The sequence below is a fragment of the Asterias rubens genome, chromosome 2 (assembly GCF_902459465.1).
Source record: "Asterias rubens chromosome 2, eAstRub1.3, whole genome shotgun sequence".
Taxonomy (NCBI): Eukaryota; Metazoa; Echinodermata; class Asteroidea; order Forcipulatida; family Asteriidae; genus Asterias; species Asterias rubens.
Window position 1 is genome coordinate 1,666,024 of NC_047063.1, and position 13,064 is coordinate 1,679,087.

Sequence of the window (13,064 nt, forward strand, 5' to 3'; positions counted from 1 at the left end):
CTTGGGAAGGAAGATGATGGAAGCAAAAATTCTTCAGGAAGAATTTAAATCCCTTGTAAATTATCGCTCAGCAAACAAGTATGCTCAGCAGGATTGTGTACTTACGCTTTTATGAAATTAGGCCTACGCCTTTAGAAAAATACATACCAAAATGGGGCACACGGTGGCTCCTTCTCCAAAGACCAGCTCACATTGCTTACTGATGTTGTACACCTCCCCTGGCTGGTATTTTGGCAAGATTTGTGCATCCCGTGGGGTATCCAGTAAACACTGGCCGTAACCCATGCTAAGGTTTAGGAGAAAAGGGGGGTGGGGGAAAGGGTTAAAAATTGTTAACTTCAAATTTTCTTACTTTTCGAGGGGTATGCTGTGGTAGTAGTAAACACAAACACAAACCGTTTTAGATGGATGATGGAACTGCATTGATTTCTTTCAAACTAGACACAAAAACGAGTTGAGTAGTACCCAACTTTCTCTGATTTTGTGGCATCAATTAAAAAATCGCAAATTTAGGTCTTTCCAAATAATTTACTACAATTACAGTTTTCGAAAAAGTGTTGGTTTGTTAATTTCCCCTACTTTATATTTACCAAAAATTATTTCAACAAGATTTATTAGATCACCGACCAAATAGTTAAGGGGAGAAAATTAAGTGCTTCCGGGGAAATAGGTTTGTGTAAACATTTCGTTTAACATTAAAGATTATTAAAATTGTTGTAAACAGTTACATCAAGAAATAAATTGTTAAGTCAAATTTATAAGTTCTACAGAAAACCATTGAAACCAAACAAATAACATAATGTAGTTCTAATAAATCCTTCAAAGAAACAGTCAATCAACTTAAAGCCATTATACACTTTCGGAACAGAAAAAAAACATAAAAGTTCACAGATTTACAAATAACTTACAGGGTTTACAGAAGGTAATGGTGAAAGACTTCTCTTTAAATATTATTCCATGAAATGCTTTTCTTTTTGAGAAACATTAAAACAATTATCAATTCTCGATATCGAGAATTACGGATTTATTTTAAACACATGTCATGACACGGTGAAACGTGTGGAAACAAGGGTGGGTTTTCCCCGTATTACTCCCGCCTCCGATGACCGATTGAGCCTAAATTTTCACAGGTTTGTTATTTTATATATAAGTTGTGTTACACGAAGTGTGGGCCTTTGGACAATATGTTTACCGAAAGTGTCCAATGGCTTTAATACCAGGTTTCTTAATTTGTCAAGGATGTGATGTGATTTGTCCAATGTGAATACTAATAATGGCTTGCAGACTTTGGTTCCCCTTATTCTGGACCCAGAACTTCCCAGAATAATTCAGATTTGCAGACTCAGAAATACAGAACTATAGGGCCCAATTTCATAGAGCTGACTAAGCACAAAGATAAGCTAAGCACAACAAAATTATGCTAACCAGAACAAGGTTACCAGCCACAATACCTAGTCACATGTATAATTTGTGACTGGTCTCCTGGTTATTATTACTGAGCAGACTGCTTCAGCAACACAATTTTACAAAGGTTTGAACACAATGTGGATTTTTCCTTTCTCCCTTTGGTTACAGCTTTACTTCTCTCAAGAAAAGTTAAAGGCTCAAGGAGATTAAGGCCATGACCAAATTGGCGGCTATAGCTTTGGCTATGGCTACATTTCTGCAATAATCATGCATTGTAGTATAGAGCATCCTTAGCAACACCCTAGCAACAGTTGTAGCCACAGCTGTAGCCGCCGATTCAGATACAAGAAAACCAGGAAAAAACTTATGATTGTTTTTGAGATTCTTCAAACAGCGGAAATTTATTACAGTTGAAATATGAAACTGGAGGCCTCTACTCTTGGTTGTTAAGAACCAAGAAGGACTGACCATCCATCTACTTCAGGTCAACTGCAGGGTCAGTCACGTCCGCCTTGTCCCTCAAGCCCTTCAAACTTCCCCCATCAGCTGTTCTACTTGTAAACAGTCAACAGTTTTTTATTGGCACTCTTGAAAAAGAAAAAAAAACACGATTGCCTTACACCCCCTTCAGGGTACAATCATCTGGGCTTGGGTAACCCATTAGTTGACAGTTTATTGCCTGTTTGTTCACCAAATTAGTTATAATTTTCTATCCCTTCCAGCTATTTATTCTGAATAATTGGACCATAAATTTGAGTTGGGATTGATCTTTATTTGGGGGTCATTTATTTGTGGAGAGGCACTTCCAGTAAGACAGCATTTGGATTTCTGAAGTGGTCGCAAAGTTTTTCAGGGGTGCGTCGAGATCAACCAAGTAAGATGTTTTCAAATTTGTTTAATGTTTGGTCGAATCACAATGAATAAAAAGAAGATCTTCTGAATGTTTTCTGCTTGGTGTTTATCTTGGTTTGAAAAGCCCCACTGTTCAATCTGGATCATTCTATTTTTTTTTCTTCTTGATGAGAAATAAGATTAAAACATCTATGTAATATATATTTTAAAATCGGCTGAAATTTGCGCTTATCGGCACGCAATTCAAAGGTATCTGCCCGATAAGCTAGCTAGTGCATGGGGAGAACTTTGGTTACTGTTAAAAGTATGAAATTGGGATGAGTACACCTTTCATAAGTTTATTTAATTTTGATAATTAAGTTTGGGACGGGCACAGGGAAGGGTGCAAAGACAAAGAGGAATTGGGGTTTCAAGTGAAAATTTAGTGTAGTGATAAATTCCACCAGATTAATTGGATCTTTAAATAATGAACACAACAAATATTTCTTTCCAAAGTTCTAGGGGGAAACCAAATGGAATGTCTGCAAATCATGTTCAAAGAGGATATGAACAGTCTGGTTTTGTGATACATGCAAAGGTTTCATAATTTAACAAAGATGTGTTTTTCAAAATTGATGAATTCTATTGATTTCAGTGTCAATATTTTTTCTTTGTATTTTGCAGACTTGGTTTTCTTCACAGATCAGAATGCTTAGGCTAGTTACATTTTTCCAAACTCTTTGATTTCAACAAGAACTACATGGTGACAACTTGCCCTCACAATTTTGATTTATTTTAAAATGTAAAAAAATTACTTAAGTGTGTGAATTTAAACATGGGATTCCAACCTCAGACCTTTCAGTGAATGATAGTATTGGTGTGTCGTGGTCGAGCGATAAGAGCATTATATAAGAACCTAGTATTATAATTATTATTTTATTATTCAATCCAAAAACAGTTTTCCTAAGACACAGATAATTATTTGAATATACTGATTAGTACACCTTCAACACAACATCATTTCAACAAATCTTACTGTAATGATTATTAAACTTTATAAGTGAGGGAGCAGTTACAATGTTATCTCTTTTAAATAAAAGTTGAAACTTAAAGGACCTCTTTTTTATCCCTTTGCTATTTGGATCATACACATCAATTCGAATTTCTCTGCGGGTAAAATTAGAAGGAATAAAATATGCATGAATATATTAACTCTCATTCAAATTTGCACATGGAACAGATCATTTTCAAAGCATTTAATGACCTGCCTGTGACACTTTGTTAATAATATGCAAAGACAAACACAGTACTTAGACTTTCAATTTGTCACAAAAAAAACTTGCAAAATTCATATATTTTTCAAGAGTAGCTGGAATATACTCATAGAGTTTCTTTGTTGGTACATCAATTTTCAAGGCAAACAAACAACACAATCAATATATTTATAGTTTCAAAAATGTAAGACGAATATGGATACCTGCGTGAATACAGGCACACCAAATACAGTCTACAACCAGGTAAACAAGTAGGCAAAGTGACCATAAGTGACTAAGTACCCACATACCAAAGTGACCATCGACCAAGTAGGAATACATAATTTGGGTTTGCAAGGAAAATAAGACAGAGTTTATATTCAACTTGTAATCGTTTTGTATTTATGTCTAAAGAAATAAAATAAAAAACTAAATATTTAAATAATGTGAACTTACTCAAGGTATTCAGTGATTTGTGATTTACTGCAGCGAGACCACGTCCATGGGTTGATCTGATAGTTGAGTGTTGGCGCCATTACGCCGTAGTTACCAGACTGGTCCTTAGAAAGCTCCCTGCATTTTGTGTTGTCATCGTGAGGTAGATTAAAACTGCGGAATAATAAATATAAAAAAGCGGTTGGGAACAAGACAATCATTATTAACTCATATTAAAGAACACCTTTTTGAATTAAAAGTAATAATAATAGACAAAAATAAATAAATAACAACACCAGAAGTGCCACAATTTAGTTAAATGTCTGTCAGATTGTGTGGGAAAAGAAATTCTCACAATGTTATTAAATTTGTCCACAGAAATGGGAAGACTCATTCAACGCATTTCTACTTTTGTTTACATTCCTTGCTCAAGAAAAACTATCTGAAACGTGGAGGATCAGAACCAGGTTGGTATCCAAGAAGAACCGTTCTGTTAAAAGCTTACCAATAGACTTGATCAAGTCATCCCATTAATGCTTCATAAGGTTTATGTATATCATAACAGAGGTGTGGGGAAGGTTTGAAGGAAAGGATTTGAGAGGAGTCTACCTTAGTGTCAACAACACAAAATGCACTTTCAGAATGTCCTGTAGAACTTGCAGTGATCCAAGTTGCATCAAAACAAATCCAGTGCCAATTTTATGATTTATTGGGTCCATTTAAATGGATGAAAAGTAAATATTCCTAAGGAGTATTTGTCAGGGAATGGCTCATTTAATTGTGTCCCAAGTGAAAAGAAAAATGTATAGCTAAACAAAACTACACAAAGTGCGCTACACATCTATTCTTCAAATAATAAAGTATCAACAAGAGCTAGTTTGAACCATGGGTGGGGGTGTCTTTAATTCCTCACTGATTTAAAAGTAGACAAATAAAAAGTTGATCAACTGCCAAGACACATTTGTGGAACTGTTCAATTTCTGAATCCTCAAAGGAGCTATCACCTCTAAATTGGCCAATTGGTCGGACAAGGTTCTGCAACCTGAAAACAAGCTCCATGGATTATCAAATTATAGGGTGGCAGTAAGATCACTATCACAGCTGATGAACGAGCCAGCGAGAGAGGCTTTTCCAAATGACCCTCTCACTATTGAAGGGGGGGATTTGGCTGACTTCAAGAGGCGGAATTTGGTCAAATGCTACAATAATCTGAACCTACTCTACCTTGCACAACTTACTAGTTCATTAGAGGCACTTAGTAATTGTCTAAGACCAGTATTCTCACTTGGTGTATCCCAACATGAGAATCAAATAACAATTTGTGAAAATTTGGGCTCAACTAGTAATAAAGTTGCAAGAAAATAATGAAGAAAAAAACACTCTTGTAGCACCTAGTTTGTGTGCTTTGAGATGCATAATAAAAGGCTTCAGGATGAAGTCTTTTAATGTTTGAGTGAGAAAATACCTCTTTCTCAAAAACTGTGTTATTAAAGAGGGAGCTATTTCTCACAATGTTTATTACTATCAACAGCTCTCCATTGCTTGTTACCAAGTTAGTTTTTATGCTTAGAATTACTTTGACTAATTACCAATAATGCCCAGTGCTGTTAAACCGATCAAATTCCTAAACCCCCTTTTGTCTAAAGTGTGCCAAACAAAGCCCTTTCATTGAAATGATTTCTCTGACTTTTCCAGTCAGCCACAAACATTTTTAAATTAGTTGAGTGGTTTAGCCTTGAAGGGAGAAGAACTAATTTAATTGTTTTGCTCATTGTGATTGAATTGTTTTTATTAAGCTGGTCATTCATTGTTTGAGGAGAAGGTTATATTGAAGGATGTAAATAATAACCGGTACATGGTGTCAATGGGTCATTAAAGTGTCCCCATGGTACAGCCTCCCACTAACCCCAAACACTTAAAAGTTTGTTGTGAACGGGAATCGAACATGACCATGACAAAATGCCACCTTGTTCTTAATCAACTGTCAACACTGACTATTGCGCCTATGTCAGAATGAGTAAATGTTTTATTTGTGATATCAACTCAGGATTTAAGAATAGAGTACATGTTGATAAAGACACAGTTGTTTAGTCAAATTTTGAAGGTTACAGGAGTTTCAGGAGCTGTTTTCTACAAGAAAAAGTACGACCACCCAATGTAAGAATCAACTATTTTTTTGCTCACCCACAAGTTAATATTCTAAAAGGTTAGAATTTATATATATCAGTTTCTGATTATCCAAGTTTGATTATCCCCTCATTGAAGTTAATTGTCGCCCTATCTACACCACTCTGATGCAACCAAAGCTGTTTGAAATTTAAGTTCTTATTTGCTGGCCACGAGCACATGAAACAAAGTGACAAAGGCCCAATTTCATAAAGCCTGTAAGCACAAAAACTTGCTAAGCAAAGAAAAATATTGCTTAACAAAAACAGGCTACCAGCCAAAATTACATTAATTTTACATTGTTGTGACTGAAGCCTCACTCATTATTTGCTTAGCAAACAAATTTGTCAGGCTGTATTTTCTGCAACAGCTTCATGGATGTAATCAGGTATTTCCATGAACAGCGCTAAGTGTGACTTCAATGCTTCCTGAGACAGTGATACATCCTATGAACCCGATATAACAACCTCTTGACATCCAGATCCATGGATCCAACTCTGCTTAGTAATTACCTCTGCTAAGCATGTTCAATTCGGTTACCAGCTCCAGTGGTGTTCAGTGTAAATTTTGTTCTTTAGAAAACTGTCTTGCTTTATATTCTTCTACCTTGGAATACATTTTTGGAATTAGGCAGACTTCTCAGTTCTGAAAAGAACTTTCCTGCTTTTTAACTACTACCTGAGCAGAAGGTAGAAAATCGGTCAGGACTACTTCTTCAGCTCAATGGATCATTTATTAACTTCACTACTGCAGGGTGAGTTCTTAATTGGACGCGGTAGTAGAATATATAACAAGACAGTTCTCTAAAGAACATAATCTACCTGGCAAGAGATATACTAATGGATTGCTACCAAAAACAAAATATATATTGATACCACACCGATGCCCCAAATCCCATATATAGCTGGTTCTGATGAGTGTTTGCTAAGCTTCGCTTCGCGCTTAGCATTACAGGACACTGTCCCTCCAGGGAAAAAACAGACCTGAGATGACATCACTTGCCACCCAGCAGGTGACTTGCGGTAGCGTGGATTAACAAGTTGGAAAACAGCTTCTTGGTTAATTAGCAACGGAGGTGGGAGGGAGTTGGTGGGAGATGAGATGTTAGTACACTTCTCTCAGGGTAAAGATGATGGCATTGAGTGATGATAAGGGGGGAGAGACTGGTTTCTAGAGTTGTTCAAATGCGCAGAGTCTGGGACTTGACCGATGGTTAGAGACAGGTAGACTGGTGTCGTGTTTCTCCGAGTGCCTTGATCTAGAGTCCGAGAGTCTGGACTTGGGACGAAGACTGAGACAAATAGTCTGGTGCCACAGTCTACAACCATTGATTGGAACCTTGGAATAAGACCGATAAATATAAAAAATAAACAGGTTCCGTTCAAACTAAGCATCATTAAAATGAGTTGTCAACCAAACCATTTATTGCAAGACCTTAAAGGCACTGGAAACTATTGGCAATAATTGTTAGTATATAAAGTTTGGTAAAGAGCAATGGAGAGCTCTGAAGTAACATGGCTTTTGAGAGAGAGGTAATTTCTCACTCAAATACTGAAAGACTTTAGGCCAGTAGTCTTGTATTAGGCATCTGAAAGCACACAAATTGTGCAACAAGGGTGTTTGTTCTTTCAATATTGCCTTGCAACTTCGATGACCAATCGTGTCTAATAACACTGGGTTTGTTATTTTATGTATATGTTGAGATACAGCAAGTGATAATACTGGTCTTTGACAATTACTGAAGGTGTCCAGTGCCTTTAACACTTTTTAATAGTGCAGGGAGTCTTGACAACTTCATTGTAAATGATCACACATCGGCAGTGAGCTCATTTTGTACATTTTGCGAGACGCATCTCTATATCATTCATGTCAAAAAAAGAGTCCATGGTGCTTTCGATTCAAAGGTCAAGTACCCAACATCGTCAGCATGGCTTAATACTTGAAAGGATGGCTTCTGGTCTGTGACCCGACCATAAATAGAAGTTAAAATGGGACAGGCAGATGAAGAGGAAATAGAATTAACAAACTTCAACTAGGGAACATTTGGACAAACAATACATCTGCTCACATCTTCATCTGTAGTTGTTTTTAGCTGGTGTTATGGTATGTTTGTCGTCTGTTTATAACTTTCTCTGGATACATGTTTGTGTACAACAACTTGATGTACAGTCAGAAACTTCTACAAGACAGTCATAGAAATCATTTCCTTCAAACTTACTCAATTAAAGATACTATGGAAGTAAGCATTTATTGTGTTTTCAGCAACTAAGTGTCAGGTGTCTGGAAATTTGTTTACTGCCAAAGTTGGAAAGCTCTCAACATAAAGTTGAGTAAATAACTAAAATAGTGGAGGGCAAACCGGTGTTTAAAAATTTACATTACATGTATGTTTCTTCTGCAATTATATCAATAAATCTTTTTTCCAGGTTCTGTTTCCAAACGTCACAGAAGAGGGAAGGAAATAACACCACTGTGATAAGTGATTCATTTGAACAGCATTTTTGTGGATGAATCACTCAGATTGGGATTAACAACCGGCGAAGGGATCAAGTTTGATTAGCAACCTGGCTTGTGGATTAAGGGATAAATATAGAAGAAAAAACATGGAGGACAGTACTGATGATGTCATAAGGCATGGTGGGTGATGTTTAACCACTAAATGCCAAGTTAAGAGTAGATAACAAAAAGTCTTTTAAGCTTGTCAAGAGCAAATATCCTGACAGATTGTGAGGATTAATAAGGATTTAGCAAAACCAATTTGTGTCTTATCAGACCATGAGATGTATCTCAAGGTATATCAAAAGACTTGCAGGTTCTTTGCTAATAATTCTGTTAATCTTAAAGTGTACTTTAGCTGTTCAAGCTTGAAGCAACTGCCTAAACTGCTAGGGCCATAGACCTTTTCGCAAACACCCATTGCGCAAGTGCTAACTGTTGAAGCGCTAACTGCTAGCAATCAAACTTGATCGCTAGCTAGACGAGCATGCAGCCTTCCCCAAATGCCTCATTCCAAACTAATGCATGCGTACCGCGTGTTTACGGTAAGGCCTTTAATGAGAGCAATCCACTGCACGTCAGATTTAACAGGATTATAAACAATCGCATAAAGGCAACTTGCATACTTGGACTCCATCACTGAGGTCAAACAATGGAAACATGTAAGTGTGTACACACCATACACAACTCTCAGCCAATGATACATGTAGGTCTTCCATTTAATAATTATAATAATGTAAATTTATAGGGCGCACAACTCCATTGAAAATGCTCAAGGCGCCAACAAGAAAGTCATTATTAATGAAAAAACAAAACCGAAGAAAATTAATTAATTAAAAGCAACTCCCATCAGATGAGTTTTTAACTGTTTCTTAAATGTTGATATGCTGGTGCATGACCTAATGGGTGGTGGTAAAGAGTTCCAGAGACGAGGGCTGCTGTTTACAAAAGTAAGGGCGCTGTTTGAGCTGATGACTTCGTATAAAAGCAAGGCACCCACAAAGTTCCGTGCACACTAGAGAAAGTCAGAACCACAACAGGGGTGGTAACTTTTAGTGCCTTACCATATTCAAGGTGGTCTATAAAATGGTAACAGCTCTCTAAAAAATTCTGTGTACAAATCTAAAAGAAAGACACTTTACTTTGATTTGTTATGGCAATCACAAAACAATGAATAGTTTTGGAACCCACACTTCTGTAGGTTCTTAAGAGAGGGAAGGGAACCAGGGAGATGCAGGGGGACCGATTAGAGGGGTAAAAGAGTACCAGGTAGATTGGGAGGGGACCAGCTAGAGGAAAGAAGGGGACCAGGTATCCTCTGGACAAAATGCGTTCTAAATAAATACGGTTATTATAGGTAGAGTCAGGGGAAGTGGGAGAGGTATGAGAAGGTGAAGGGGACCAACTAGAGGGAGGATGGAGCCAGATAGAGGGAGGCAAAGCCAGCTAGAGGGAGGGAGGGAGGTGGAGAGGGATACTGATTCATCAAGGTCACAATGTGATAATATTTTTATAAGAAAAGACTTACACGTGGCCAAGCTCATGGGCCATTGTAAAAGCAGCACTTAGTCCATTGTCTTGCACTATAGAGCAGCTATGGGCCGGATCACACATTGTGCCGAGCTCAGCCAAACCTAAAATAATAAAATACAACATTCAGTTAAAGGGCCTAAATATTTAAGAAAGAAATTCAAATATCTCAATTTCCAAACATTTTGCCATTTTAAAATAATTTGATTGAAAGCATGTATTGGTTTAAAATTTTGACTTTATGCATTTTAAACTCAAAATTAATATCAGCTTTAGCTGGACAATGCAGGTTCATTAAAATTACAAATACATTTTTCAATTGACATGTTACAAAATGGACAACTTTTTTATCTTCTTTGTGTACCAGCTTGTGGTGGGAAAAACAAACTCGGGACATAGGAACATTCTACCAACGAGGAGAATTTAATACACAGTCTACATTAAGTCTGCCCCACAAAACCACCCAATTAAAAAACATTCATGGTCACCATATATTTTCACCAGGGTACCTTGAAAAGTATTCAAGCAAAAAACCACATCTCCCAATCTAAGCCAACAATAAAGCAAACTCAGTATGTCTACTAAAAATATCTATGCTGAACTTGGGTGTTATTTTAGGTCTTCAATAGAGGTCAATATAAGACAGACTCAAGATGCTATCAGTTGGCTAAGTATATTTATAGTAGAAGACGAAAGGGTTACGCTGGGCTTTCAAAGGGGAACAAACATGATTTAGCAGATGACCCCAGTAACTGATACTCCGACCTTTGACTTTGTCATTTCCCGAGTTGGGGCAGATGAAAGCGAGCCGCTAGCTCATTGACCCTTCCCCTAAAAATAAACACTTACTCAACCCACAACGGTCTTTTTGAGCAAACCCGTGGGAAGATGTTATTTTGAAATCAAGTGATGGATCTTTTCTGTCTTGTAAATAAAAACAACTGCACAGTGGGGAGATTTCAACGACTTGTAGGAGATTGACCTGCTCATTCCCAACAGGCGCAGAAGCTGGCTTCCACTGCTAGCTAACAAGCCTCAAACCCCTACAAAACCATACATCAAACCAGGTCCAAACCACAAAATGTAACCAATGTACCAAGACCGCTCATAATAGAAAACTAGCTTGGAGTGCAAAAGAAAAGAACACTGTTGATAAAAGACTAAACCAGTTTGTCAAAATCCAGTTGAGACAAGACAGAACCGGTTCAGGGTGGTTTTGACAGGTCTGGGATTTGATTGTGGCCATACACACAGTTATCCAGTGTTGACATCACTGCTTGAGTTTGTTGTAGGGTAATTAAAGAAAACATGGTGGTAAACTATTCTAGTCTGGCAGGGTTCCCCTAATTGGCACCCAGGGAAACAGGCATTTAGATTGTTAGGTTTTTAAAGGGAAGCTGGTTTCCTCGGAAAATGGGTCCAGTGGACCAATTGATTGAAAATGGCTTAGAACAAAATAATCTCGCTCACAAGTTTTTCATTTAGTGAAGCAGCTTAAATGCATAATTTTTTTATTAAATTATTCTCCAACTTACCCAGAGTGTCACAGTCAGAAACAGATCGACAGATGTCTTCCCTGAAAGAAAAAAAAAATAGAAAGAAAAGCTTTATTTATGCTTAACAGCCAACCCCTACTCAACGCAAAAAGGGTCATTCTCAGGGTAGACCAAGGTACAAATTCATAAAAAAATATTGCTTAAACAACTCTATGCTAAGCAGAAATGGTTAGGAGACCAGTCACAAACTGTATACATGACGTAGCAGTTTGGCTGGTAACCTAATTCCGGTAAGCACAGCAATTTTGTTGTGCTTAAGCAGCTCTTTGAAATTGGGCCCAGACTGGTACAGAACAAGTTTATTATGAGTAGGATCAACTGGTAATATCACATGGGGCTATTGTTTTGACATTGTGGTTTGTTATAATTGGAAGGTAATTGATGAACTTTGCATGTAGTGTCTCAACAACCTGGAGGCCATTCTGGAAGCTTTCAACAGTGATAGACAGAATGTAGACATGTCTAGAAGGGACTACCAGTGGACCTGCTGTACCTGGATACACTTCCCCGATTTTGTGATTGATCTTGGTTTTTAAGTTTCTAATAAGTCAATGATGTCAAACGTTATAAATTTTACCCTCACATCGATGTTAAGCAGTGTACTTAAGTAATTTTCCACGAATTTGATTTCAAGACCTCAGAATTAAATTTTGAGGTCGCGAATTCAAGCATCTGAAAGCACATTATTATCTCGCAACTTCGACGACCAATTGAGCTAAAGTTTTCACAGGTTTGTTATTTTAAGCATATGATGAGATACACCAAGTGAGAAGACTGGTCTTTGACAATTACCAATAGTATCCAGTGTCTTTAAGTCTCTCAAATATATTTTTATTGGAAAGGAAAACATAAATTTGTGCTAATAACAGTAGTGAACCACCCCATGAGGTGAAGGTTTTTAGATAAACATAACTCAGTCGGTGGTAAGGAAGGAATGGATTCTTCACAATACTCAACTATGTCTAGTGATATTGAATTAACAAGCAAGGTTATTACAACAAAGTAAACACAGCAACAGGTATGTTCTTTCTATAATGGTTTATCAAAACTTAACCGGATATACTGTTGGCTGTTCTGTCACTGGAAATGTTGAACTATGTAATTAGGTGTTACACCTCTTATTTTTTTTTTATTTTTTTTTTTTTTTCATATAATATTTATTTTGGTTTTACCCTTACACCGATATATGCAAGCACTGTATAGGCCTACTCCAGAGCTGCCAACATTGGTTTTTGAAAATCAGGAAGATTTTATTTTTAAGTCAGAAAGACTCAATCTCAGCACGCGTCACGACGATTTTTGCGGACATAAAAACCAATATTCATGTATTTGTACAGACATATACATTTGAAATATTACTAAAGAATATTGCTGTTTATGTTTTAAATGT

At 37.0% G+C, this 13,064-nt stretch overlaps 1 protein-coding gene across 1 annotated transcript in view; it reads right to left on the minus strand.

The window, feature by feature from the left end:
• Window positions 1-11,690, minus strand: part of LOC117306879 (A disintegrin and metalloproteinase with thrombospondin motifs 9-like) — a 53,824-nt gene extending 42,134 nt beyond the window's left edge. The window contains exons 1-4 of the mRNA XM_033791441.1: window positions 11,654-11,690; window positions 10,117-10,222; window positions 3,948-4,100; window positions 148-286 (exon numbers count right to left, since the gene is read on the minus strand). Coding sequence (XP_033647332.1) covers window positions 148-286; window positions 3,948-4,100; window positions 10,117-10,202 — 378 coding nt within the window. The 5' untranslated portion in view covers window positions 10,203-10,222; window positions 11,654-11,690. The remainder of the gene's footprint in view (window positions 1-147; window positions 287-3,947; window positions 4,101-10,116; window positions 10,223-11,653) is intronic.
• Between the last annotated feature and the right edge of the window lie 1,374 nt (window positions 11,691-13,064).